Below are 26,785 nucleotides of genomic sequence, written 5' to 3'. Positions count from 1 at the left end.
GGTAAAAATAGAAAAGAGTAGAGGGCCTAGAGAGCTGCCCTGCGATACACCACACTTTACATGTTTGACATTAGAGAATCTTCCATTAAAGAAAACTCTTTGAGTTCTATTAGATAGACAGCTCTGAATCCACGATATGGCAGAGGTTGAAAAGCCATAACACAAAAGTTTTTTCAACAACAGGTTATGGTCAATAATATCAAAGGCTGCACTGAAATCTAACAGTACAGCTCCCACAATCTTCTTATTAGCAATTTCTTTCAACCAATCATCAGTCATTTGTGTCAGTGCAGTACATGTTGAGTTCCCTTCTCTATAAGCATGCTGAAAGTCTGTTGTTGATTTGTTTACAGAGAAATAGAATTGTATTTGGTCAAACATTATTTCTTCCAACAGTTTGCTAAGAGCTGGCAGGAAGCTTATAGGTCTGCTGTTAGAACCACTCTTGGTTAGCGGTATTACTTTGGCTTCCCGCCTGAGGACAAAGACTTTCCTCTAGGATCAGACTAAAGATATGACAGATAGGAGTGGCTATAGAGTCAGCTACCATCCTCAGTAGCTTTCCATCTAAGTTGTCAATGCCAGGAGGTTTGTCATTACTGATCGATAACAATCATTTTTCCACCTCTCTCACACTAACTTCACAAAATTCAAACTTGAAATGCTTTTCTTTCATTATTAGTTTTTAAGAATGAATACAATTGCTCACTGTTCGTTGTTGGCATTTCCTGGCTAAGCTTGCCCACTTTGCCAATGAAATAATCATTAAAATAATTGGCATTAAATGTAATGGTTTTGTGATGAACAAGCCATCTGATTCAATGAAAGATGGAGTTGAATTTGTCTTTCTGCCTTTTCCATAATTCTTTATATCATTGATCTTGGCTTCATAATACAGTTTCTTCTTTTTTTGTTGAGGTTAATCACATAATTTCTCAATTTGCAGTAAGTAAGCCAGTCAGATGTGCAGCCAGACGTATTAGCCACTCCTTTTGCCCCATCTCTTTCAACCATGCAGTTTTTCAATTCCTCATCAATCCATGGAGCCTTAGTACCCACAAAATAGTACCCGCAAAACACCAGTTTCAACGTCAACATTGAAGAGGCGACTCCGGGATGCTGGCCTTCTAGGCAGAGTTGCAAAGAAAAAGCCATATCTCAGACTGGCCAATAAAAATAATATATTAAGTTGGGAAAAAGAACAGAGACACTGGACAGAGGAACTCTGCCTAGAAGGCCTGCATCCCGGAGTCGCCTCTTCACTGTTGACGTTGAGACTTGTGTTTTTCATGTTTTCTAATGATCAATTAGCCTTTTAAAATGCTAAACTTGGATTAGCTAACACAACGTGCCATTGGAACACAGGAGTGATGGTTGCTGATAATGGGCCTCTGTTCGACTATGTAGATATTCCATAAAAAATCTGCCGTTTCCAGCTACATTAGTCATTTACAACAGTGTATTTTATGTTATTTTATTTACATTTTTGTGTTTTTCTTTAAAAAAACAAGGACATTTCTAAGTGACCCAAAACTTTTAAACGGTAGTGTATATATATAATTGTTGTAATTATATTTCTCTGCTTGAGCGTCACCCCTCCCCACCCCCCCGTGCTCCGATTGAGGCCCTCCGCTCGAGGACACTGTGCCCAGGTTAATGAGGACACAATGTTGACGAAGAAGGCCTCAAAAAATGTTTACGAATCCTTACAGGTGAATAATAATTCATAACAGATCAATCATTTATTTCTATACATATACATACTGTATATTTCATATCAATATTAATATAATCCAAGTTTTTCTCATACTAGTAGAATGTGTCATTAAGTGTGATTAAGTGACATTAATCACCCACCTACTGGTTCATAATAATGGACTATTCCACCCTGACAAAGTAACCCCTTTAATTGTATGTGAAAGTAAATTCAGACTGAGGTTGGGTTTAAGTAGGCTACATTGACATCTGATTTGCAAAACAAAGGACACCATCATTTCAACGAGAAGCTAGGTTTCCTATCATTCATCCATGGTTGACTGGATCTTTGGAAGTTTAGAGGTAGTTACCATTAAACTATAAATAGGATGCCAAACTCATGATATTAATAATACACTTTTACCTTTGACTATATTGTATTTTATACTGCTGTGCTCTATCCTCATTAGCAGCTGAATCCAGGTCAGCACACAGTGACCTCAGCAGGCTATTGACGTCTGGATATGTGTGTTTATGGAACACTTTACATGTCCTTAAACACACCTGCGTGCACAGACTCACACACGCACACACACACACACACACACACGCACGCACGCACGCACGCACGCACGCACGCACGCACACACACACACACACACACACACACACACACACACACACACACACACACACAGTGCTCACCTCTGCTGAGCAACTGCAGGTTGCGGACCTCCTCTCTGACTTGTAGCTGAAGGACCTGCTGTAGAACCTCCTGTCTCAATGTTTCCTGGACAATGCCCATCCTCTCCAACTTCTCTCCGTTCAACCTCAGCAATGCACGACCTGGAGGGAGATGGAGAGGGAGAGGGAGAGGGAGAGGGAGAGGGAGCAAGAGAGCGAGCGAGCGAAAAGGAGAGAGGCAGATACTATGTTAGAACAGACTTTTTTACAGAATGGTTAAGGTAAGATTAAGGTTTGTAATAAAGTTTCAAAAAAGAAAGAAATAGCACTGGGATTGAATATATTACACCGATCTGCCAGCCCCGTCCACAACGCCCTAGCAAAACCCACGCCTACTTGATGTTACAGCGCTCCCCGTTGCCCCTAGCGGCTGGTTTTCATCTGCCGACGTCCTGTTTACCTGGACCGACGTTGAATTTCTCAGTGGATCTTGAGCGACCTGTCTGGTGTATGTGTCTGTGCGTCTGTGTGCCTGTGTGTGTGTACGCTGTTGATTTACATCTAAGCGTTAAGTGCGTATTCTCTGCTTTACCTATGAGTCGTCATGACAGCGAGCAGGATGGCGAAGTGAGGTTTATACAGCCAGACGATTTACTGAGGATGTTTTAACTAGAACACCAAGGTGTTAGACCGCCAGGAAACACACTTTTAACATACCATTATCCACAGTAAGCATCATGCACACACACACACACACACACACACACACACACACACACACACACACACACACACACACACACACACACACACACACACACACACACACACACACACACACACACACACACACACACACACTCAGAGATGACACATGCATGTCTACTTTATTACAGACACACACATACACATGGGATGGGCTTGTCCTTCAATGGAGAGGAGAGTGAAGGAATCCATCAAAGCTGTAGCAGCCTAGGTCTACATGTTAATTAGACACATTACTCATACTGTTAGCTCTCCTAATCAATCCATCCATTCTCATTTCCGCCTCTGGACGTGGACACACCTCAAAAACCCAGCACACACACACGCACACACACACCCTCTCTGTCCAGCCCTCTCCCTCCATCCCACCTCGGCGAGTGTGTCTCTCTTTCCTGCCCCCAGAAACATGGTGTCCTAGAAAAGCTGCCCTTGGTTCCTTTGTGTACAAACAAGACAAAGCAGATGAAGAAAGCTCCAATCCAATTCCCCTCCGACAGACTTAATACAGAGCCTAATAATGGCCTGCAGATAGAGATAGCAGCTAGCAGCCTCAAAGAGAAGAAGAGAATAAAGAGAGAATGGAGAAGGGGAAAATAAAATAGATCCTTCTACTGTTTCTGTGGAAACCGTTTCGTTCAATCGTTAATTGGTGATAAACAAGTTCTGAGGGCAAAAGGGAGACATTTCTGTCATGGCCACCACAATAACGACACTTCATGTTAAAACAGCACACAGTAAGTGAATCTTTTGTATTTGAAAAATTATTTTGGAGTGAAATTAAAGTAGAGTTTCTGAGGCTTCCAAAACTATATTGCACGTAGTCGTTAGACATGGTTAGACACGGTTAGACAGAGTCCCGCTGTGGTCAGTTGTTAAACTGAGAACCCTATGGCTGTATGGCATTGGGTTCTCAAGAGCTAACACATCTCTGGTCCAGGGTGTAGCTTAAAACTTCTTAGGGCTAGGTCCCTTTTTTCTCAATTTCCGCCTGAATGACGTGCCCAAAGTAAACTGCCCGTTGCTCAGGCCCTGAAGCCAGGATATGCATATAATTGGCACCATTGGAAAGAAATCACTTTGAAGTTTCTAGAAATGTTAAAATAATGTAGGAGAATATAACACAATAGATATGGTAGGAGAAAATCCAAAGAAAAACCAACCAATTGTTTTTGTTGTTGAGAGAGACCATCCTCTTAGAAAGGCAAGTAAAAAGTCATATTGGAATTAGCTCCCTGGATGCAATCTATGTTCAAGGTTTCAGGCTTGTAACTTCGAAAACAAATAAGAAATATCAGTTTTAGTACAGGGACACAGTCTTGGAAATTCATGTTTGCGCACCCCATGAAGACAGGACGCACCTAATTAAATCGGTTTCCAATTGAACATACTTCTTTCCGTAAGAAATATTATAGTTTGATTACATTTTAGGGTATCTGAGGAGTAAATAGAAATGTATTTTGGCTTGTTGAAACAAAGTTTAAGGGTAGATTTTCAGATTCCTTTCTCTGCAAGTTGAACGAGTGGATTACTCAAATCGATGGCGCCAACTAAACTGACTTTTTGGGATATAAAAAATGATTTTATCTAACAAAACGACACCACATGTTAGTTCTGGGACCCTTTGGATGACAAATCCAGAGGAAGATTTTCAAAAAGTAAGTGAGTATTTACTCTTTATATGTGAACGTATGAAACGTATTTTGAACGTATTTTGATGTGGGGCGCTGTTCTCAAACAATCGCATGGCATGTTTTCGCTGTAATGGCTACTGTAAATCGGACAGTGCAGATAGATTAACAACAATTTAAGCTTTCAGCCAATATAAGACACTTATATGTACCTAAATGTTTAACCTCTATAATAACTATTCGAATTTATTTGAATTACGCGCCCTCCAGTTTGACCGGAAGTTGTCCCGCTAGCGGGACACCGATCCTTATTAAGAAAGAAGGATAGTGCAGGTAGCAGTGGTTATTTACACAGAGTGTACAAAACATTAAAGATACCTACACTTTTCATGACAGACTGACCAGGTGAATCCAGGTGAAAGCTATGATCCCCCTCATTGACACATGCCCTTAGTGCCTGGTCGGTAATTTAGTCAGGATTACTACAAGGTTTAGGTTGCTAGGTAAGTTCATTTAGCCAGCTATCTAAAATAAATTGCAGGCATGGGCTTTTTGAGTGATTGTCAGTGACTGAAAGAACAAGAGGAAAACTGCTGATGCACAACCACATTTTGAACTTACACCTTGTGTATTCTACTATTCTATCTCTCAACAGTAAATTGAGACCCCGACTGAATTACCAAAAAAATAAGAAAATCTGTGGTAAAAAAGTGTCTGTTTATGTCGCTTATTGCTATGCCTAAACCATTGCCTAAACCATTGCCTAAACCATTGCCATTGCCTAAACCATTGCCATTGCCTAAACCATTGCCTCATGGTTGCAAAAAACGAAGTAACTGGTTGAAAACTATTTTACCTGACACAGAGTTTGTATTGGGCTAAAATATATACCAAAGACTAATAACCATCCTCACATTCACACAGGCCTTTCTAACTCAACGTGTACATGTAATAGCAGAAATCTCAATAACCAAAATAATACATTCAATAAAAAATGAAAACTGCAGGAAAAGGGGTGTGCGCTTTTCCAGCAACTGTGGACGTAGACCTACATACATGCACATGTCTGCGGGTGCACCTCGTATAGAACACCGATGTACACGAGTGGAGCTCCGTCAAGCAGCAACAAACACAAAGCACTCACCACTAACCACTGCAATTGTAAACTGAGGGAAAATACCTTCACTTGAATCACATGGGGATTTGCTAGCATTAGGTAATGGGAGTAGCCTAATGAATAGCATCAAACACATCTTTATAACAATCAGGTTCTATATGTAATTCTATGGCTAGATTATTCTCTATTTAACAGGTCACTGGTGCTGCCTGTTGCTTCCACATTTTATACACATAATGAGACAAACTGACTGCACTTGTGTGTGTTTGTTTGTGTGTGTGTGTGTGTGTGTGTGTGTGTGTGTGTGTGTGTGTGTGTGTGTGTGTGTGTGCGCGTGTGCGTTTGTGTGTGTGCGTGTTTGTGAATGTGTGTGTTCATGCATATGCTAGTGTCTGTAATATAACATATAAATATGATTCATAAATAAAATAGATATGATCTGCTGTTGCTGGGTTATCTGTAACTTGAGGCAGGCAAACACTGTGTATGTGTATCAAGGTGCAGAGTGACTTAGTGAGTGATGGCTGACCCTGCAGTTTAGAAAAGCAATCTGTTCTCCGTGAGTGGCTCTGGAAGGGACCTGTTCTGTACTGTCTGACTCAAGGCTAAGAGAACTGAGAGCTCATATACAGTACTTACTGTGTGTGTGTGCGCGTGTGCATGTGTGTGTGTGTGTGTGTGTGTGTGTGTGTGTGCATGAGTGTGTGGATGTCTGTTGTTAGCAATGTGTCTAACGCATGTGTGCGAGAATCCAGATCACCGTAAACTACGTCCGCTTCAACAGCTTTCCTTTTCTTTCACAAAAACACAGCGTTCCTTTCTTAGCTTTCGCTGCATGAATGGTCTTCAAATCTCCTTGTGAGAGATTTAGGTGTAAACCGTTTCTTAAGTCCCGCAGCTGAAAAAGCGAAGCTGTGGAACCAGCAAAGAAACTAAAAATACAACTTGTGTGAGATTTGGTTTCTCAGGCTAAGCCTTTTCAGAGACCTGTGTGAATTGGTCCCAACTCTCTGGGTACAGGAGCTTCAGTTCTCTGGGCGGTGGAGAGTAGCGGAGTGTAGAGAATAAGCTTGCAAAACTAGGCTTGGGTGATGAATAAACTTGCTTGAGATCTGAAGGCGTTAGCTCCTGGGGCTACTATAATGCCTGTCTGTATAGTGCCTTCAGAAAGTATTCACACCCCTTGACTTTTTCCAATGTTTTTGTGTTACAGCCTGAATTTAAAATGGATTACATTTTGGGATTGTTGTCACTGGCCTACACACAATACCCCATAATGTCATGGTGGAATTGTTTTTAGAAATGTTTACAAATTAATAAAAAATGAAAACCTGTCTTGAGTCAATAAGTATTCAACCCCTTTGTTATGGAAAGCCTAAATAGGTTTGGGAGTAAAAATGTGCTTAACAAGTCACATAATAAGTTGCATGGACTCACTCTGTGTGCAATAATAGTGTTTAACATAATTTTTGTATAACTACCTCATCTCTGTACCCCACACATACAATTATCTGTAAGGTCCCTCAGTTGAGCAGTTTCAAACACAGAGTCAACCGAAAAGACCAGGGAGGCTTTCCAATGCCTTGCAAAGAAGGGCACCTTTTGGTAGATGGGTGAAAAAAAAGCAGACATTGAATATTTCTTTGAGCATAAAGAAGTTATTAAATACACATTCGATGGTGTATCACTTTACCCAGTCACTACAAAGAGACAGGCGTCCTTCCTAACTCGGTGAGAGGAAGGAAACCGGTCAGAGATTTCACCATGAGGCCAATGGTGACTTTAAAACAGTTCCAGAGTTTAATGGCTCTGATAGGAGAAAACTGAGGATGGATCAACAACATTGTAGTTACTCCACAATACTAATCTAAATGACAGAGTGAAAAGAAGGAAGCCTGTACAGAATACAAATATTTCAAAACATGCATAATGTTTGCAACAAGGCACTAAAGTAATACTACAATAAATGTGGCAAAGCAATTAACTGTTTGTCCTGAATACAAAGTGTTATGTTTAGGGAAAATCCAATCCAATACATTACTGAGTGCCACTCCTCAATTTTCAAGCAAAGTGTTAGCTACATCATGTTTTGGGTATGCTTGTAAACGTTAAGGATTGGGGAGTTTTTCAGGATAAAAAAGAAATGGAATGGAGCTAAGCACAGGCAAAATCCTAGAGGAAAACCTGGTTCAGTCTGCTTTCCACCAGACACTGGGAGATGAATTCACCTTTCAGCAGGACAATAACCTACAAGGCCAACTCTACACTGGAGTTGCCTACCAAGAAGACAGTGAATGTTCCTGAGTGGCAGAGTTACTGTTTTAACTTAAATCTACTTGCAAATCTATGGCAAAACCTGAAAATGGTTGTCTAGCAATGATCAACAACCAATTTTACAGAGCTTGAAGAATTTTGAAAAGAATAATGGGCAAATGTTGCACAATCCAGGTGTGGAAAGGTCTTAGAGACGTACCCAGAAAGCCTCATAGCTGTAATCGCTGCTAAAGCTGCTTCTACAAAGTATTGGCTCAGGGGTGTGAATACTTATGTAAATTAGATATTTCTGTAGTTCGTTTTCAATAAATGTGCAAAATTTTCAAATACATGTTTTCATTTTGTCATTATGGGGTATTATGTGTAGATGGATGAGAAAAAAAATATTTCATCCATTTTGAATTCAGGCTATAATACAACATGTGGAATAAGTCAAGGGGGTATGAATACTTTCTGAAGGAAGTGTATATTTTCTTAGTGAGTTTTCTGACTGAGCTGTGTTCACTCTCTCTGTAGCTCTCTCTTTCTCTCTCTCTTTCCAGGGATCCTCCATGCTTTAAGGGCTATCAACAGCAGGACAGCCAGGAGTTGCTTCACTACCTTCTGTGAGAGTGGAGCAGACCAAGGTAAGCTACAGCTACCTGTGATTCCGGGGTTGGAGAAGGTTTCTACACATTACCTGTGATTGCGGAGTGGGAGAAGGTTTCTACACATTACCTGTGATTCCGGGGTTGGAGAAGGTTTCTACACATTACCTGTGATTGCGGCATGGGAGAAGGTTTCTACACATTACCTGTGATTCCGGGGTTGGAGAAGGTTTCTACACATTACCTGTGATTGCGGGGTGGGAGAAGGTTTCTACACATTACCTGTGATAGTGGGGTGGGAGAAGGTTTCTACACATTACCTGTGATAGTGGGGTGGGAGAAGGTTTCTACACATTACCTGTGATAGTGGGGTTGGAGAAGGTTTCTACACATTACCTGTGATAGTGGGGTTGGAGAAGGTTTCTACACATTACCTGTGATTGCGGGGTGGGAGAAGATTTCTACACATTACCTGTGATAGTGGGGTTGGAGAAGGTTTCTACAAATGACCTGTGATAGTGGGGTTGGAGAAGGTTTCTACACATTACCTGTGATAGTGGGGTTGGAGAAGGTTTCTACACATTACCTGTGATTGCGGGGTGGGAGAAGGTTTCTACACATTACCTGTGATAGTGGGGTGGGAGAAGGTTTCTACACATTACCTGTGATAGTGGGGTTGGAGAAGGTTTCTACACATTACCTGTGATAGTGGGGTGGGAGAAGGTTTCTACACATTACCTGTGATAGTGGGGTGGGAGAAGGTTTCTACACATTACCTGTGATAGTGGGGTTGGAGAAGGTTTCTACACATTACCTGTGATAGTGGGGTTGGAGAAGGTTTCTACACATTATATGTGATTGCGGGGTGGGAGAAGATTTCTACACATTACCTGTGATAGTGGGGTTGGAGAAGGTTTCTACACATTACCTGTGATAGTGGGGTTGGAGAAGGTTTCTACACATTACCTGTGATTGCGGGGTGGGAGAAGATTTCTACACATTACCTGTGATAGTGGGGTTGGAGAAGGTTTCTACACATTACCTGTGATAGTGGGGTGGGAGAAGGTTTCTACAGATTACCTGTGATAGTGGGGTGGGAGAAGGTTTCTACACATTACCTGTGATAGTGGGGTTGGAGAAGGTTTCTACACATTACCTGTGATTGTGGGGTGGGAGAAGGTTTCTACACATTACCTGTGATTGCATGGTGGGAGAAGGCTTCTACGTAGGTCAGGTAGTTGTGGGGACAGTGTTTCTTCAGCCACTTGCAGACGTCCTGTTGGGTCCACAGAACCACTGGTTTGGACAGACTGGACAGAGTAGGGCTGGTGTGGTACACAGTGAAAGCTTCGCCTGGACGCAGCTGAAACACACAGAGTTTGGCTTACGGTGTGTGTGTGTGTGTGTGTGTGTGTGTGTGTGTGTGTGTGTGTGTGTGTGTGTGTGTGTGTGTGTGTGTGTGTGTGTGTGTGTGTGTGTGTGTGTGTGTGTGTGTGTGTGTAAACATGGAAGCAAGCATCAAGGAGACAGAAGTCATGATTTTTTATTTTGTTGTGTCAGTGCACTCTTTGTGTGGTGACTGAGTGATCGTGTGTGAACATTATTTGTGGTGACTGAGTGATCCTGTGTGAATATTATTTATGGTGACTGTGTGATCGTGTGTGAACATTATTTGTGGTGACTGAGTGATCGTGTGTGAACATTATTTATGGTGACTGAGTGATCGTGTGTGAAAATTATTTGTGGTGACTGAGTGATCGTGTGTGAACATTATTTGTGGTGACTGAGTGATCGTGTGTGAACATTATTTATGGTGACTGAGTGATCGTGTGTGAACATTATTTATGGTGACTGAGTGATCGTGTGTGAACATTATTTGTGGTGACTGAGTGATCGTGTGTGAACATTATTTATGGTGACTGAGTGATCGTGTGTGAACATTATTTATGGTGACTGAGTGATCGTGTGTGAACATTATTTGTGGTGACTGAGTGATCGTGTGTGAACATTATTTATGGTTACTGAGTGATCGTGTGTGAACATTATTTGTGGTGACTGAGTGAACATTCTTTATGGTGACTGAGTGATCGTGTGTGAACATTATTTGTGGTGACTGAGTGATCGTGTGTGAACATTATTTGTGGTGACTGAGTGAACATTATTTATGGTGACTGAGTGATCGTGTGTGAACATTATTTGTGGTGACTGAGTGAACATTATTTATGGTGACTGAGTGATCGTGTGTGAACATTATTTGTGGTGACTGAGTGAACATTATTTATGGTGACTGAGTGATCGTGTGTGAACATTATTTATGGTGACTGAGTGATCGTGTGTGAACATTATTTGTGGTGACTGAGTGATCGTGTGTGAACATTATTTGTGGTGACTGAGTGATTGTGTGTGAACATTTTTCCTGGTGACGACAATGTATCTAACCCTAAACCTAACCCCTTACCCCTAACCCTAATTCTAACCCCTGAACCTACAATTGTCAAGGTTCCACCTGTCACCAGAAGGTCATCCTAGAGACAATTATGACCCTCAGGTGTGTTTTCTGGTTCACTTTGCAGAAGCTTGAATTTTTTACTGTGTGTGGTCGTTTCCTGACTGAGTTTTCGAGACTTAGTGTTTGTTGTTTTTTCAAGTGTACTGTGATCCTGCTGCTACCGTTTCTTAGTAAAGTATTATGTTTATCCTAACCACTCTGATTCCTCGTCTGGTCTCTCCTCTGCACCTTGGTCCAACCTCACTACGTCACAGAAATACATTTTACCTTGTTTTACTATTCTTGTAAGAACTATCCTTGTGGGGACCAGAAGTCCACACACACACACACACACACACACACACACACACACACACACACACACACACACACACACACACACACACACACACACACACACACACACACACACACACAAAATGGCTGAGGTCCCAGGCACCATCTCTGCCCCCAATCTTGCATTCTCTAACTTGTGCTTCCTTTATTCAGCTGGCATAATTACAAAGTTTAATATGTCCATTCATAAGGTCATTGACCATTAATAAGGTTAGACTAGAGCCAGTGTCTCTCTGATGGATTCATGGATTACATCTATACATGCCACCTATTAATCCAGCCTGTGATTGGCCCAATGCTTGAAGCAAGGCAATTGGCCTTAATTTCCCTGAAATCTGTCACATAAACAGGGTTTAAATAGGCTCTCCACCATGACTCAATTTGATACTGACACATTCACTGACACACACACACACACACACACACACACACACACACACACACACACACACACACACACACACACACACACACACACACACACACACACACACACACACACACACACACACACACACACACACACACACAAGCATGAGCATGCATAGACAAACAAACCCTACTAATCACTAGCTGAGACTCTATCAGGACTTCTCAAAAGCCTTGTTCATGCTGCAGGCCTTCATTCTCAAATCAGTTTTGTTTTTAAAATCTGTTTTGGAAAACTGACTGTCCAAACAGCAAGTTATAAGTGACCAAATTGGACTTGTGTGTTCAGACAGCAGTCATTTGCTGACATGGCTACACTAATTGCCATAGTAACGAGGGGTGTGTGCACAGTGGTGTAGGTTGATTGGTGGTGGTGCTCCTGCTGCCTTTCACTCAGAAGTTATGTAGCAACTAAGGTGACAGTGGGACTGTTACGGTAACCATATTACCGCCACACCGGCGGTCACGAGTCCCGACCTGTCACCACCATATAGGCGGTCATGAGTCATGACCATAGTCAAATTCCACGTGACCGTTTTGTCATGGTAACTAGGCTTCCCCAAAACTGTGCTCTGATGCTGCTGATGGTCATTAGTATCCTACCAAACTTGCTAACTGCCAGTTGCTAATGGCCTGATATTCATCGATCTATTGTCCCTCTAATCACTCTAACAACAATGCAACCGCAATTTAAAATCAAATCAAACACTTCATGAGAGTCCATGAGCTCATGTTGCGCAACATTTCTATAGGCTATGCAATTGTGTAAGAAAACAGAGTTTGATGGCCTCTATTAAAAAGAGGAGGATTACATCAGCTTTCTATAGGCTAGGCCTACTTTATTTAGTTCTCAACTTTCCTAATATTAAGCACATTGCTTCGCTTTACAACAGGAGTATAGCCACCTAGCTGGCATGAAAATGAACCGTGTGATAGCGTCCTTCATTCAGTATTTAAGTGCATAGATGACAGGTATTTTTTTCCCCTAAATAATAATGGTCCATGCTATATCAAAACTAATTTCACACACATACACTACCGTTCAAAATGTTGGGGTCCAATAGAAATGTCCTTGTTTTGAAAGAAAAGCACATTTTTGGTCCATTAAAATAACATCAAATTGATCAGAAATACAGTGTAGACATTGTTAATGTTGTAAATGACTATTATAGCTGGCAACGGTTGATTTTTTATGGAATATCTACATAGGCATACAGAGACCCATTATCAGCAACCACCACTCCTGTGTTCCAATAGCACGTTGTGTTAGCTAATCCAAGTTTATCATTTTAAAAGGCATTAGAAAACCCTTTTGCAATTATGTTAGCACAGCTGAAAATTGTTGTGCTGATTAAAGAAGCAATAAAACTGGCCATCTTTAGACTAGTTGAGTATCTGGAACATCAGCATTTGTGGGTTCGATTACAGGCTCAAAATGGCCAGAAACAAGGAACTTTCTTCTGAAACTCATAAGGCTATTTTATTGTTTGGAGAAATTAAGGCTATTCCATGCGAGAAATTGCCAAGAAACTGAATATCTCGTACAACGCTGTGTACTACTCCCTTCACAGAACAGCGCAAACTGGCTCTAACCAGAAAAGAAAGAGGAGTGGGAGGCCCCGGTGCACGACTGAGCAAGAGGACAAGTACATTAGAGTGTCTAGCTTGAGAAACAGATGCCTCCCAAGTCCTCAACTAGCAGCTTCATTAATTAGTACCCGCAAAACACCAGTCTCAACGTCAACAGTGAAGAGGCGACTCTGGGATGCTGGCCTTCTAGGCAGAGTTCCTCTGCCCAGTGTCTGTGTTCTTTTGCCCATCTTAATCTTTTCTTTATATTGGCCAGTCTGAGATATGGCTTTTTCTTTGCAACTCTGACTAGAAGGCCAGCATCCCGGAGTCGCCTCTTCACCTGGAATGCTTTTCCAATAGTCTTGAAGGAGTTCCCACATATGCTGAGCACTTGCTGGCTGCTTTTCCTTCACTCTGCGGTCCAGGTCACCTGTTGCAGCACTCTATCACTCTCCTTCTTGGTCAAATAGCTCTTACACAGCCTGGAGGTGTGTTGGGACATTTTCCTGTTGAAAAACAAATGATACTCTCACTAAGTAAAATCAGATGGGATGGTGTATCGCTGCAGAATGCTGTGGTAGCCATGCTGGTTAAGTGTGCCTTGAATTCGAAATAAATCACAGACAGTGTTGCCAGCAAAGCACCCCCACACCATCACACCTCCTCCTCCATGCTTCACGGTGGGAACCACACATGCAGAGATGATCCATTCACCTACTCTGCGTCTCACAAAGACACAGTGGTTGGAACCAAAAATCTCAAATTTGGACTAATCAGACCAAAGGACCGATTTCCAGTCATTGCACAATCACATGTGAAACAGAGTTTTGACTGGTCACTTTTCAAAAGAGGATCCCAGCTTTCTCGTGCTGCTATATTTATTGCTAAATTCTTAAAATGAAGCACATTAATCCGCTTTATAACCTGGCATACATATGCGGCGCGTGAGTTTGAAGTTTGGCGAAGCTTATTTTCACTTTATAATAAAGCATTCCATGCATCATCACATTTGCAGACCTATGTAACATAGCCTACTATTTGTAACGTCATGGGTAGTTTGGATAGTCATAATTTAGGCTAATAATATAACTCAATCACTGTTCGCAAAAAAATACCGCTCAGTGCATGGCTGAACGCGCATAGTGTAGAGTAGGCCTAAGATATATCACATATGTTTCTTCTTTCTTTGCATGGGAATTATCTGTCCTATTATAAACACATCTCATGCAATTCTCCTACACCTTATATGACTGGAGATAATAGCAGAATCTTTCTTAATATGACAAATTACTGGGTAGCTTACTCTGCTGACACTGACAAACAGATGAATAGAAATGACATTTTTGTAAAACAAATGACTTTTAAGTAGCACTGACCCAACAATGATAAATAGTGACTATGGGCAGTGCATGGGGATACTGCTGATGCTCTCCGCCGGTGCCAATAAGACAGGCTATACTGTTGTTCGCCCAATTAAATCAAGGATTTTGATAACTAAAAGACAGATTCGTCTTTTCATTGTCTTCTCTTTACAGCAATAACCATTTGCTTTCCAAACTGCGATTGTATTTTGAAATATTGCAATATGCCTGGCTTGGCCTCTCTACTTTAACCAGACAGTCGCAACTCAACAATAACCTGCCTTTCCCTACGACTTTAGGCAATACGATTTAAAACAATCCACAACTTATACTGAACAAAAATATAAACACATCATGCAACAATTTCAACAATTTTACTGAGTTACAATTCATATAAAGAAATCAGTCAATTGAAATAAATAAATTAGGCCCTAATCTATGAATTTCACATGACACAGCCATGGGTGGGCCTGGGAGGGCATAGGCCCACCCACTGGGGAGCCAGGCCCAGCCAATCAGAATGAGGTTTTCCCCACAAAAGGGCTTTATTACAGGCAGAAATACTCCCCAGTTTCATCAGCTGTCTGAGTCTCAGATGATACCGCAGGTGAAGAAGCTGGATGTGGAGGTCCTGGGCTGGCGTGGTTACACGTGGTCTGCGGTTGTGAGGCCGGTTGGACGTACTGCCAAATTCTCTTAAACGACGTTTGAGGCGGCTTATGATAGAATAATTAACATTAAATTATCTGACAACAGCTCTGGTGGACATTCCTGCAGTCAGCATAACAATTGCATGCTCCCTCAAAACTTGAGACATCTGTGGTATTGTGTTGTGACAAAACTGCACATTTTAGAGTGACCTTTTATTGTCTCCAGCACAATGCGCACCTGTGTAATGATCATGCTGTATAATCAGCTTCTTGATATGCCACACCTGTCAGGTGGATGGATTATCTTGTCAAAGCAGAAATGCTCACCAATAGAGATGTAAATCCTTCTCCAACCAATCTCCTGATTCTGTCTCCTCAACCCTCCTCTACTCCCTTTCTGCATCCTTTGACTCTCTATGTCCCCTATCCTCCCGGCCGGCTCGGTCCTCCCCTCCTGCTCCGTGGCTTGACGACTCATTGCGAGCTCACAGAACAGGGCTCCGGGCAGCCGAGCGGAAATGGAGGAAAACTAGCCTCCCTGCGGACCTGGCATCTTTTCACTCCCTCCTCTCTACATTTTCCTCCTCTGTTTCTGCTGCTAAAGCCACTTTCTACCACTCTAACTTCCAAGCATCTGCCTCTAACCCTAGGAAGCTCTTTGCCACCTTCTCCTCCCTCCTGAATCCTCCCCCCCCCTCTCTGCGGATGACTTCGTCAACCATTTTGAAAAGAAGGTCGACGACATCCGATCCTCGTTTGTTAAGTCAAACGACACCGCTGGTCCTGCTCACATTGCCCTACCCTATGCTTTGACCTCTTTCTCCCCTCTCTCTCCAGATGAAATCAAAAGTAGAGCTGGTTAACCTGTTAGGGCTAGGGGGCAGTATTTGCACGGCTGGATAAAAAAATGTACCCGATTTAATCTGGTTACTAATCCTACCCAGTAACTAGAATATGCATATACTTATTATATATGTACTGTCCTAACATACTCTAAATTTATGCTTTCGCCGTAAAACCTTTTTGAAATCGGTTAGATTAAGGAGATGTTTATCTTTCAAAGGGTGTAAAATAGTTGTATGTTTGAAAAATTTGAATTTTGACATTTATTTGGATTCAAATTTGCCGCTCTTGAAATGCACCTGCTGTTGATGGAGTGCACCACGGGTGGGACGCTTGCGTCCCACCTAGCCCATAGAGGTTAACAGGGAGCCTTTCACCAAGCCGCCTGTATTGCTGGTGTTGCCTGATTTTTGGAAAGTCTGATCCTTTGCTGCGAAAGGAGAGTACAGTGGCCTGAAGAACATCTAGCGTTCAGCTAAATGGCAAAACAACAGCAGGGAGCATATAAATGCCCACATCATATTTAATCTTCTGGTAAAAAGCCGCATCGATCATCACGAAGGTCTGCATATTCAAACTGAGCAACACAAAGAGAAAGTAAGAAGAAACAGGGATGTTCTCAAGCGGCTTATCAACACCACTGGGTTTTTGGGACTGAAAGAACTGGCTTTTAGAGGACACGAGAACAGGGAAAGTTAAACGACTAGAGGGAAAGTTCCTCCCGTATTTATTTAGCAAAGATGATAACACATAATCACTCCGGACAGACACATGCAAAAACGAATGACATAAATGTTGCAGCAGCCCAGGCTACACCTAAACATTAAAGATCTGACATGTTGTATGTGATAAAAACGAGACCATTTTTCAGTCTGATCAGCTGTATACAACTACAGTAAGAGCAGCTCATTTGTAGCCTACAGGTATTTGGATGATCAGGGCTTCATTCAGGAACGTTTCTTAGGCTACTTTGATGTGTCAAGGGGGCAAGATGCGCAGTCTGTTTGGGATGGATCTACTATTTGTATTTACAGCTAAGTCCCCTGATTAAGAGGTGATAACCACTCCACTCCACTACCATTGTCAACTCTCTCTCCTGACATGAACTGAAGCCACTTCTCATCTGCCCTCTCATCCACTGCCACATTAAATGTTTCCTCTCCAAGCACTGTGAGTACCCCTATAAATGTTCTCTCATTACTGTATGTAGAGTCAATCACATACACAAACACAATCACATTATTACACATCAGTAATTTTACTCCTTGCTTGAACTAACTCATTCTTAGTTATTTTGTCTAACTGTGTAGTGTGTTGTGTTATTGTGTTTTGTCTTCCCAGTCAAATCCTGTCCTGCACCGAAGTCAAGCCTCTGAACACCATAACTCATGCCTCATTCAATCACTGCTGTGATCCCTTCCCAACACTGTAAGTAGCCCTCTCATTCCCGAATAATTTTTTAACACACTTTGTCGTCTCCACACATTCGCCGCTGATACCATGGGTCTTGCATCGTCCTCAATGTTTCAAGTCACCAGCCTCCACTGGTTCTGATGAAACCAAGATTGAACTCTATGGCCTGAATGCCAAGCGTCCCACCTGGAGGAAACCTGGCACCATCCCTACGGTGAAAAATAGTGGTGGCAGAATCATGCTGTGGGGGATGTTTTTCAGCTGCAGGGATTGGGAGACAAGTCAGGATTGAGGGAAAGATGAAAAGAGAAAAGTACAGAGAGATCCTTCATTGAAAACCTGCTCCAGACCAGAACGCTCAGGACCTCAGACTGGGGCAACACTCCCCATCCAACTTAACAGCGTTTGAGAGGATCTTCAGAGAACAATGGGAGAAACTCCCCAAATACAGATGTGCCAAGTTTGTAGCATCAAGAAGACTGAAGGCTGTAATTGCTGCCAAAGGTGTATTTCAGTTTTTTGAATTTTTTATAAATTTGACAAAAAATTCAAAAAAATCTGTTTTTGCTTTGTCATTATGGGGTATTGTGTGTAGATTGGTGAGGAATTATTTTTATTTAATCCAAATAGTGGAAAAAGTCAAGGGGTCTGAATACTTTCCGAATGCACTGTATTTCTGTATAGACAGGAGTAGGCTAATTAGTCTATATAATTTTGACAATTTAATTCAATTTACCTTAGGAAAAGCTTCCCCTAGCTTTGTGGACGCACTGCCTATGCTTGCATATTAAAAACGTAACCACAAGTAACCTCCATTCGCTAGTCAATTGCAGGCTACGGATGATGTTTTGTTTGTGGGCCATGCTAAATACAAAATGATTCCATCCATAGGCTATGCAGTACGTGAAGACCAGATTAAATTAAGAATAGTCTGATGGGTGAGAATATTATCAGAAGCTTGTCAAATTGTCAATGAGAGATGAAGTGTGTGCAGCCTGCTCAAGTTACAGACCAGAGCTCATGCCTTTCATGCAACTTTTTTCAAATCATCACTAGAGCCGCATCATGCAGTCTTAGAATGTATAAAAAATCTAGACATATAACCTAACGTTTGTATCACAACTAAAGTTTGCATAAAAAAGCTCTAAATGAAGCATATAGAAGGACCTCTTTCTTTGTTAACTGCTCAACACAGAACAGTTAGTCCACACGCTCTCGGAAAGGTGGTTTGAAATTTGGCTTTGAAATATCTGATTCCATGTGCTTTTTGGCTGTTCAGACTGCTGGAAAAAGAACAGATTTGAATCAGATATGCAAAAAAAATGGATATGAGTCACTTCAAATTGTCAACGTGAACAAGGTTGAAGTGCATTCTGGTATGTAAGCCTTAATTGAAAATAACTTAATCTGTGTGCTCGAGTATACAGTGCTCACACACACTTTCCATCTGTATGCTCTAGTAGTGTGTACTGTAGCACTATGGCCATTCCTGTAATCACACACACACTTTCCATCTGTATGCTCTAGTAGTGTGTACTGTAGCACTATGGCCATTCCTGTAATCACACACATAATTCACTCCCTGCTCAATAACGCGCTGAAGCCATTTTAATAGCCCACATCTCGTCACCGCACCGCTCACCCTTAATTGAGATCCAGTTAGGAAAGGTGTGAAAATGCTTGCTCTTTTGGATGATCTAACTGGAGGGTGTGTGTGTGAAAAGCTTTCTTGTCTCTTTCTCTCCCTTCAGGGAGAGGAGGTTTCGTACTGGACAAAGAGTCAATAGTAAGGCTGTATTTAGTCTTGTAGATTAGCCACTCTGACTGACAGAATTGGTTAGCTAATTACAACCAGGATATCACTACTGTGTCTTGTGTCAATGGAAAGGCAGAGACGGAGATAGTCAGAGAATCAGACAGTCAGAGAATCAGACAGTCAGAGTGCAAGACAGTCAGAGAGTGAGAGGGTCAGAAAGTGAGAAAGTCAGAGAGCAAGAAGGTCAGACTGAGATAGTCAGAGCGCAAGAAGATCAGACTGAGATAGCCAGAGAGCAAGAAGGTCAGACTGAGATAGTCAGAGCGCAAGAAGGTCAGACTGAGATAGTCAGAGCGCAAGAAGATCAGACTGAGATAGCCAGAGAGCAAGAAGATCAGACTGAGATAGTCAGAGAACAAGATGATCAGACTGAGATAGTCAGAGAACAAGATGATCAGACTGAGATAGTCAGAGAACAAGATGATCAGACTGAGATAGTCAGAGAACAAGATGATCAGACTGAGATAGTCAGAGAACAAGATGATCAGACTGAGATAGTCAGAGAACAAGATGATCAGACTGAGATAGCCAGAGAACAAGATGATCAGACTGAGATAGTCAGAGAACAAGATGATCAGACTGAGATAGTCAGAGAACAAGATGATCAGACTGAGATAGTCAGAGAACAAGATGATCAGACTGAGATAGTCAGAGAACAAGATGATCAGACTGAGATAGTCAGAGAGTGAGACAGTCAGAGAGCAAGATGGTCAGAGAGTGAGACAGTCAGAGAGCGAGACAGTCAGAGAGGAAGATGGTCAGAGAGTGAGACAGTCAGAGAGCAAGATGGTCAGAGAGTGAGACAATCAGATACGGACACAGTCAGATAGGGAGACAGTCAGTGAGCGAGACAGTCAGAGAGCGAGACAGTGGGAGAATGAGACGGTCAGAGAGCAAAACGGTCAGAAAGCGAGACAGTCTGTGAGAGAAACAGTCAGAGAATGAGACAGTCAGAGAATGAGACAGTCAGAGAGCAAGACAGTCAGAGAGCAAGACAGTCAGCGAAAGAGACAATCAGATAGGGAGACAGTCAGTGAGCGAGACAGTCAGTGAGCGAGACAGTCAGAGAGCGAGACAGTCATAGAGCGAGACAGTCAGAGAGCGAGACAGTCAGAGAGCGAGACAGCCAGTGAGCAAGACAGTCAGAGTGAGACAGTCAGAGAGTGAGACAGTCAGAGAGTGAGACAGTCAGAGAGCGAGACAGTCAGAGAGCGAGACAGTCAGTGAGTGAGGCAGTCAGTGAGCGAGACAGTCAGAGTGTGATACAGTCAGAGAGTGAGACAGTCAGAGAGCAAGACGGTCAGAAAATGAGACAGTCAGAGAGTGAGACAGTCAGAGAGCAAGACGGTCAGAGAGTAAGACAGTCAGAGAATGAGACTGTCAGAGAGTGAGACAGTCAGTGAGAGAGACAGTCAGGGAGTGAGACAGTCAGAGAGTGAGACAGTCAGAGAGTGGGTCTGGGAGGGTGTCTCGCTGGTCTGGGTGGGGTGTACGTTGCTCTGTTGCTCCTGTGTGAGGTGCTGGGGCTATGGTTGATGGAAACATCCTTCAGGGCCCTGGCAAAGTTGGGATTGCTGCCTTGTAGATGTGGACCTGGTCGTAAAGACTGTTCAAGTCCAGGGTGGAGTGGTTCACATGGGCACAAATGACCTGAGGGCCCAGCAGGTAAGGGTGGCCACAGCACTCAAGGGAGTGATTGATAAAGCTTCTTCCACTTTCCCCAACGCACAAGTGGTTATCTCCACCCTGCTACCACAAAAATACTTTCACCCTGCCACCATACAGCGGGTGAATGCAAGCATTTCGAGAGACTGTGCCTCAAAACCTGATGTCTACCTGGCCCACCACTCCACCCTGGACTTGAACAGCCTTCATGACCTGAAACCTATCCAACCAAAATGCCATCAAAAGGAACATAACATTCAACATACCAATCAGGATCTGGCTAAAAATACTTGAATCAGTTATAGAACCCATTGCCCTTCATGGTTGTGAGGTCTGGGGTCCGCTCACCAACCAAGAATTCACTAAATGGGACAAACACCAAATTGAGACTCTGCATGCCAAATTCTGCAAAAATGTCCTCTGTGTACAACGTAAACCACCAAATAATGCATGCAGAGCAGAATTAGGCCGATACCCACTAATGAACAAAATCCAGAAAAGAGCCGTGAAATTCTACAACCACCTAAAAGGAAGTATTCCCAAACCTTCCATAACAAAGCCATCACCTACAGAGGAATTAACCTGGAGAAGAGTCCCCTAAGCAAACTGGTCCTGGGGCTCTGTTCACAAACACAAACACACACCACAGAACCCTGGGACAGCTACACAATTAGACCCAATCAAATCATTAGAAAACAAAAAGATACCGTAATTTCCGGACTATTAAGCGCACCTGAATATAAGCCGCACCCAGTGAATTAATTTTTTAAAATGTATTTTGAACTTAAACCGCACATGTCTATAAGCCGCAGGTGCCTACCGGTACATTGAAATAAATGAACTTTACACAGGCTTTAACGAAACACGGCTTGTAACAAAAATAAATAGGCTTTAACGAAACACGGCTTGTAACAAAAAATAAAACATTAGTAGTAAGCTTTAGTTGTCTTTTTGCACTGAGTCAATTCCTCACGCTGCTGTTTCCAACGGCTTATCATCGACTCATTAAGACCAAGCTCCCATGCAGCAGCTCTATTTCCTTTTCCAACAGCCAGATCAATCGCCTTCAACTTGAAAGCTGCATCATATGCATTTCTCCGTGTCTTTGCCATGATGAGGGTGACAAAATGACTACCGTAATCAGAATGATGGGAAGTTTGAGAGCGCTCGATTTAATCTAAACAGTTAACAAAAAAGTTGTTTGACCTTAACCCGTTCGGCAATTTCATTGGTCTAATGAAAGCTTCATGCCGCCAAAAAACTGAGCACGTCACAGAATGTGTTTGTTTGGAGAAAAAAAAATGTAAAGCGGGAAAAATCCATATATTAGCCGCGTCATTGTTTAAGCCGCGAGGTTCAAAGCCTGGGAAAAAAGTTGCGGCTTATAGTCCGGAATTTACGGTAATTACTTGACACATTGGAAAAAAATCCCTAAAAAACTGAGCAAACTATAATGCAATTCGGCCCTAAACAGAGAGTACACAGTGTCAGAAATACCTGACCACTGTGACTGACCCAAAATTAAGGACATCTTTGACTATGTACAGATTCAGTGAGCATAGCCTTGCTATTGAGAAAGGCGCCATAGGCAGACCTGGCTCTCAAGAGAAGACAGGCTATGTGCACACTGCCCACAAAATGAGGTGGAAACTGAGCTGCACTTCCTAACCTCCTGCCAAATGTATGACCATATTAGAGACACATATTTCCCTCAGATTACACAGATCCACAACGAATTCTAAAACAAATCCAATGTTGATAAACTCCCATAACTATTGGGTGAAATACCACAGTGTGCCATCACAGCAGCAAGATTTGTGACCTGTTGCCACAAGAAAAGGACAACCAGTGAAGAACAAACACCATTGTATATATAACCCATATTGATGTTCATTTATTTTCCTTTTTGTACTTTAACTATTTGCATATCATTACAACACTGTATATATACATCATATGACATTTGTAATGTCTTTATTTATGTTTACTGTACATTTTTTATTGTTTATTTCACTTTTGTTTATTATCTATTTCACTTGCTTTGGGAATGTAAACATATTTTTTCCCATGCCAATAAAGCCTTTCAATTGAAATTGAATTTAATTGAATTGAGAGAGAGAGAGAGAGCGAGAGGAAGGGAGAGAGAGAGCGCTATCTATAATTTGACAGAAGCTCAAATATGGTGAGTAATGACCTTCATCATCAGCAGACCAGACAGAGGGGAAATGGAAAGAGGAGACCCTCCCTCCCTCCTCTTTTCTCCACTCCTCTCATTTCATGACCATCCATCAGGCTTTATCTCTTCTTCTCTTTCGTCTCTCTATGCCTCCATCCTTCCCTCATCCCACCTCTCCTCTGGTTTTGAAGCCATCCATCAAGCTGTATCTCCCCTTGGCCAGTGGGCCAGCTCTGTGCTGTAAGAGCTCAACCTTAACCCCTAGAAATCTACTTCTGTCCAACACCACAGAACCTATCCTTACACACCAGAAAGAGGGAGGTGTGAATGGGTGGACCAGTAGCATGAATGGGATCTCAACCATGTAACAGACATGCTTGACTGTCCCATTCAGAGGGGGAAATGGGATGGGGAGGGTGGAAGGGAGAAGCTTCTGTGGATGATGGTATTACATTTAAAGATTGTGTCTACAAAAAAGGTGATATCAAGAACCTAAATGGGTTATTCGGCTGTCCCCAAGACAGGCAGCCTAGATGTGGTCCCTTGTTCCCCTCGTCTTTTTGATTCATTCCTGTATTCATTCATCTCTATTCAATTTTTTCTCTCTTGTCTCTCTGGACTCTTCTCTCTGGACTCTTCTCTCTGGATACCTTTGTTCCTATCCTCCAACCACCTCTTCTTCCTTCCTTCCTTCCTTTTTAATTTTGTTCTCCAATGTCTTTCACCTCATCTACTTCCTCCACATCAAGACCATTACTCTCCCCCTCCTCTGACTCTCTCTACTGACATACCGCTGAGTGCTGAAGCGCGTAAAAATCATCTATCCTTGGTTGCAACACTTACTACCAAGTTCCAAACTGCCTCTAGAAGCAATGTCATCACAAGCACCGTTCATCAGGAGCTTCCATGGCTGAGTAGCCACACACACGCTTAAGATCACCATGTGCAATGCCAAGTGTTGGCTGGAGTTCTCTGGAAACATAAATCACACTTCACCATCTGGCAGTCCAACAGACAAAGCTGGGTTTCATGGATGCCAGGAGAAAGCTACCTCCCCAAATGCATTATTTACAATGACAGCCTACTGGGGACAGTGGGTTAACTGCCTTGTTCAGGGGCAGAATGACAGATTCTTACCTTGTCAGCTCAGGGATTCGATCCAGCAACCTTTCGGTTACTGGCCCAACGCTCTAACCACAAGGCTACCTGCCACACCTGCATAGTGCCAAGTGTAAAGTTTGGTGGAGGAGGAATAATGGTCTGGGGCTGTTTTTCATGATTAGGGCTAGACCTCTTATTTCAAGGAAAGGGACATCTTAACACTACAGCAGACAATGACATTCTAGACGATTCTGTGATTCAAACTTTGTGGCAACAGTTTGGGGAAGGCCCTTTCCTGTTTCAGCATGACACTGTCCCTGTGCACAAAGCGAGGTCCATACAGAAATGGTTTGTCGAGATCGGTGTCGAAGAAATTGCCTGGCCTGCACAGAACCCTGGCCTCAACCCCATTGAACACTTTTGGGAGGAATTGGAATGTCGACTGCATGGCCTAATCGCCCAAAATCAGCGCCTGACCTCACTAATGCTCTTGTTGCAGAATGGAAGCAGGTCCCGTAGCAATGTTCCAACATCTAGTGGAAAGCCTTCCCAGAAGAGTGGAGGCTGTTGCAGAAGCAAAGAAGGGACCAAGTACATATTAATGCCCCTAATTTTGGAATGAGATGGTGTCCACATACTTTTGGTCATGTAGTGTATCATTCCTTGCTCTCTCCCCCTCCCTCCATCTTGTCATACTTGTTTCTCCCCCTCCACATCCTCTCCTGTGCCTTTCTTCCTCTCCTCTCCTCTCCTCTCCTCTCCTCTCCTCTCCTCTCCTCTCCTCTCCTCTCCTCTCCTCTCCTCTCCTCTCCTCTCCTCTCCTCTCCTCTCCTCTCCTCTCCTCTTCTCTCCTTTCAAGCTGTCCTTCTGTGTCTCAGCCGCTCTGCACGCTCTGTCTGTGCGTGTGTCCTCTGTTTCCCAGTGGAGCTGAATCAGGGATTAGAGCAGAGTCAGATGAGTCCAGGGACTCCTTAAAATTCTCCCTCCCTCCCTCCAACAATAGGACATCCAGCCTCCTCCCTATAGCCTGCTGCTCCTGGGCCCTCTGCACCTCGGTCGACACGCTCCCTTGCCTCACAACACACACACACACACACACACACACACACACACACACACACACACACACACACACACACACACACACACACACACACACACACACACACACACACACACACACACACACACACACACACACACACACACACACACACACACACACACCGCCATGATTGATAAAAAAGATTCTGCCAATTAGCAGATGAAAACTCAGAAGGTGTATCTGATGTGTGTGTATGTGTTTGTGTGTTTGTGTGTGTGTTTCAGTTACAAAGCAGAAGCAGGGTCAACAGTAATGTCACAGCTTTCTTAACACTCTTAATAACACGCTCTCCCAAATCCCATCCTCCCTCTGGAACCCATCTCTTACCCTTTCTCCTCTGTCTATCACTCTCTTTCTCTTCTTCTTTCAGTCTATCTCTCTGTTTCTCTTCTTCTTTCAGTCTATCACTCTGCTTCTCTCCTTCTTTCAGTCTATCTCTCTGTTTCTCTTCTTCTTTCAGTCTATCTCTCTGTTTCTCTTCTTCTTTCAGTCTATCACTCTCTTTCTCTTCTTCTTTCAGTCTATCACTGTTTCTCTTCTTCTTTCAGTCTATCACTCTCTTTCTCTTCTTCTTTCAGTCTATCACTGTTTCTCTTCTTCTTTCAGTCTATCACTGTTTCTCTTCTTCTTTCAGTCTATCACTCTCTTTCTCTTCTTCTTTCAGTCTATCACTCTGTTTCTCTTCTTCTTTCAGTCTATCACTGTTTCTCTTCTTCTTTCAGTCTATCACTCTCTTTCTCTTCTTCTTTCAGTCTATCACTCTGTTTCTCTTCTTCTTTCAGTCTATCACTCTGTTTCTCTTCTTTCAGTCTATCACTCTGCTTCTCTCCTTCTTTCAGTCTATCACTCTGCTTCTCTCCTTCTTTCAGTCTATCTCAGTTTCTCTTCTTCTTTCAGTCTATCTCTGTTTCTCTTCTTCTTTCAGTCTATCTCTGTTTCTCTTCTTCTTTCAGTCTATCTCTGTTTCTCTCCTTCTTTCAGTCTATCTCTCTTTCTCTTCTTCTTTCAGTCTATCACTCTGTTTCTCTTCTTCTTTCAGTCTATCACTCTGTTTCTCTT

General features: G+C 42.6%; 1 protein-coding gene across 2 annotated transcripts in view; it reads right to left on the bottom strand.

Annotated features, from left to right (window-relative positions):
- The window catches only part of samd10b (sterile alpha motif domain containing 10b), a 138,510-nt gene that overhangs the window by 17,950 nt on the left and 93,775 nt on the right, over positions 1-26,785 (bottom strand). For both annotated transcript variants that reach the window (XM_045693020.1, XM_014134717.2), the window contains exons 3-4: positions 9,945-10,113; positions 2,401-2,541 (exon numbers count right to left, since the gene is read on the bottom strand). In XM_045693020.1, the coding sequence (XP_045548976.1) occupies positions 2,401-2,541; positions 9,945-10,113 (310 nt within the window). The remainder of the gene's footprint in view (positions 1-2,400; positions 2,542-9,944; positions 10,114-26,785) is intronic.

This window comes from Salmo salar, chromosome ssa13, assembly GCF_905237065.1.
Source record: "Salmo salar chromosome ssa13, Ssal_v3.1, whole genome shotgun sequence".
Lineage (NCBI taxonomy): Eukaryota > Metazoa > Chordata > Actinopteri > Salmoniformes > Salmonidae > Salmo > Salmo salar.
Note: the sequence above shows the minus strand (reverse complement) of the source record. Positions and strands in the feature narration are given on the sequence as shown.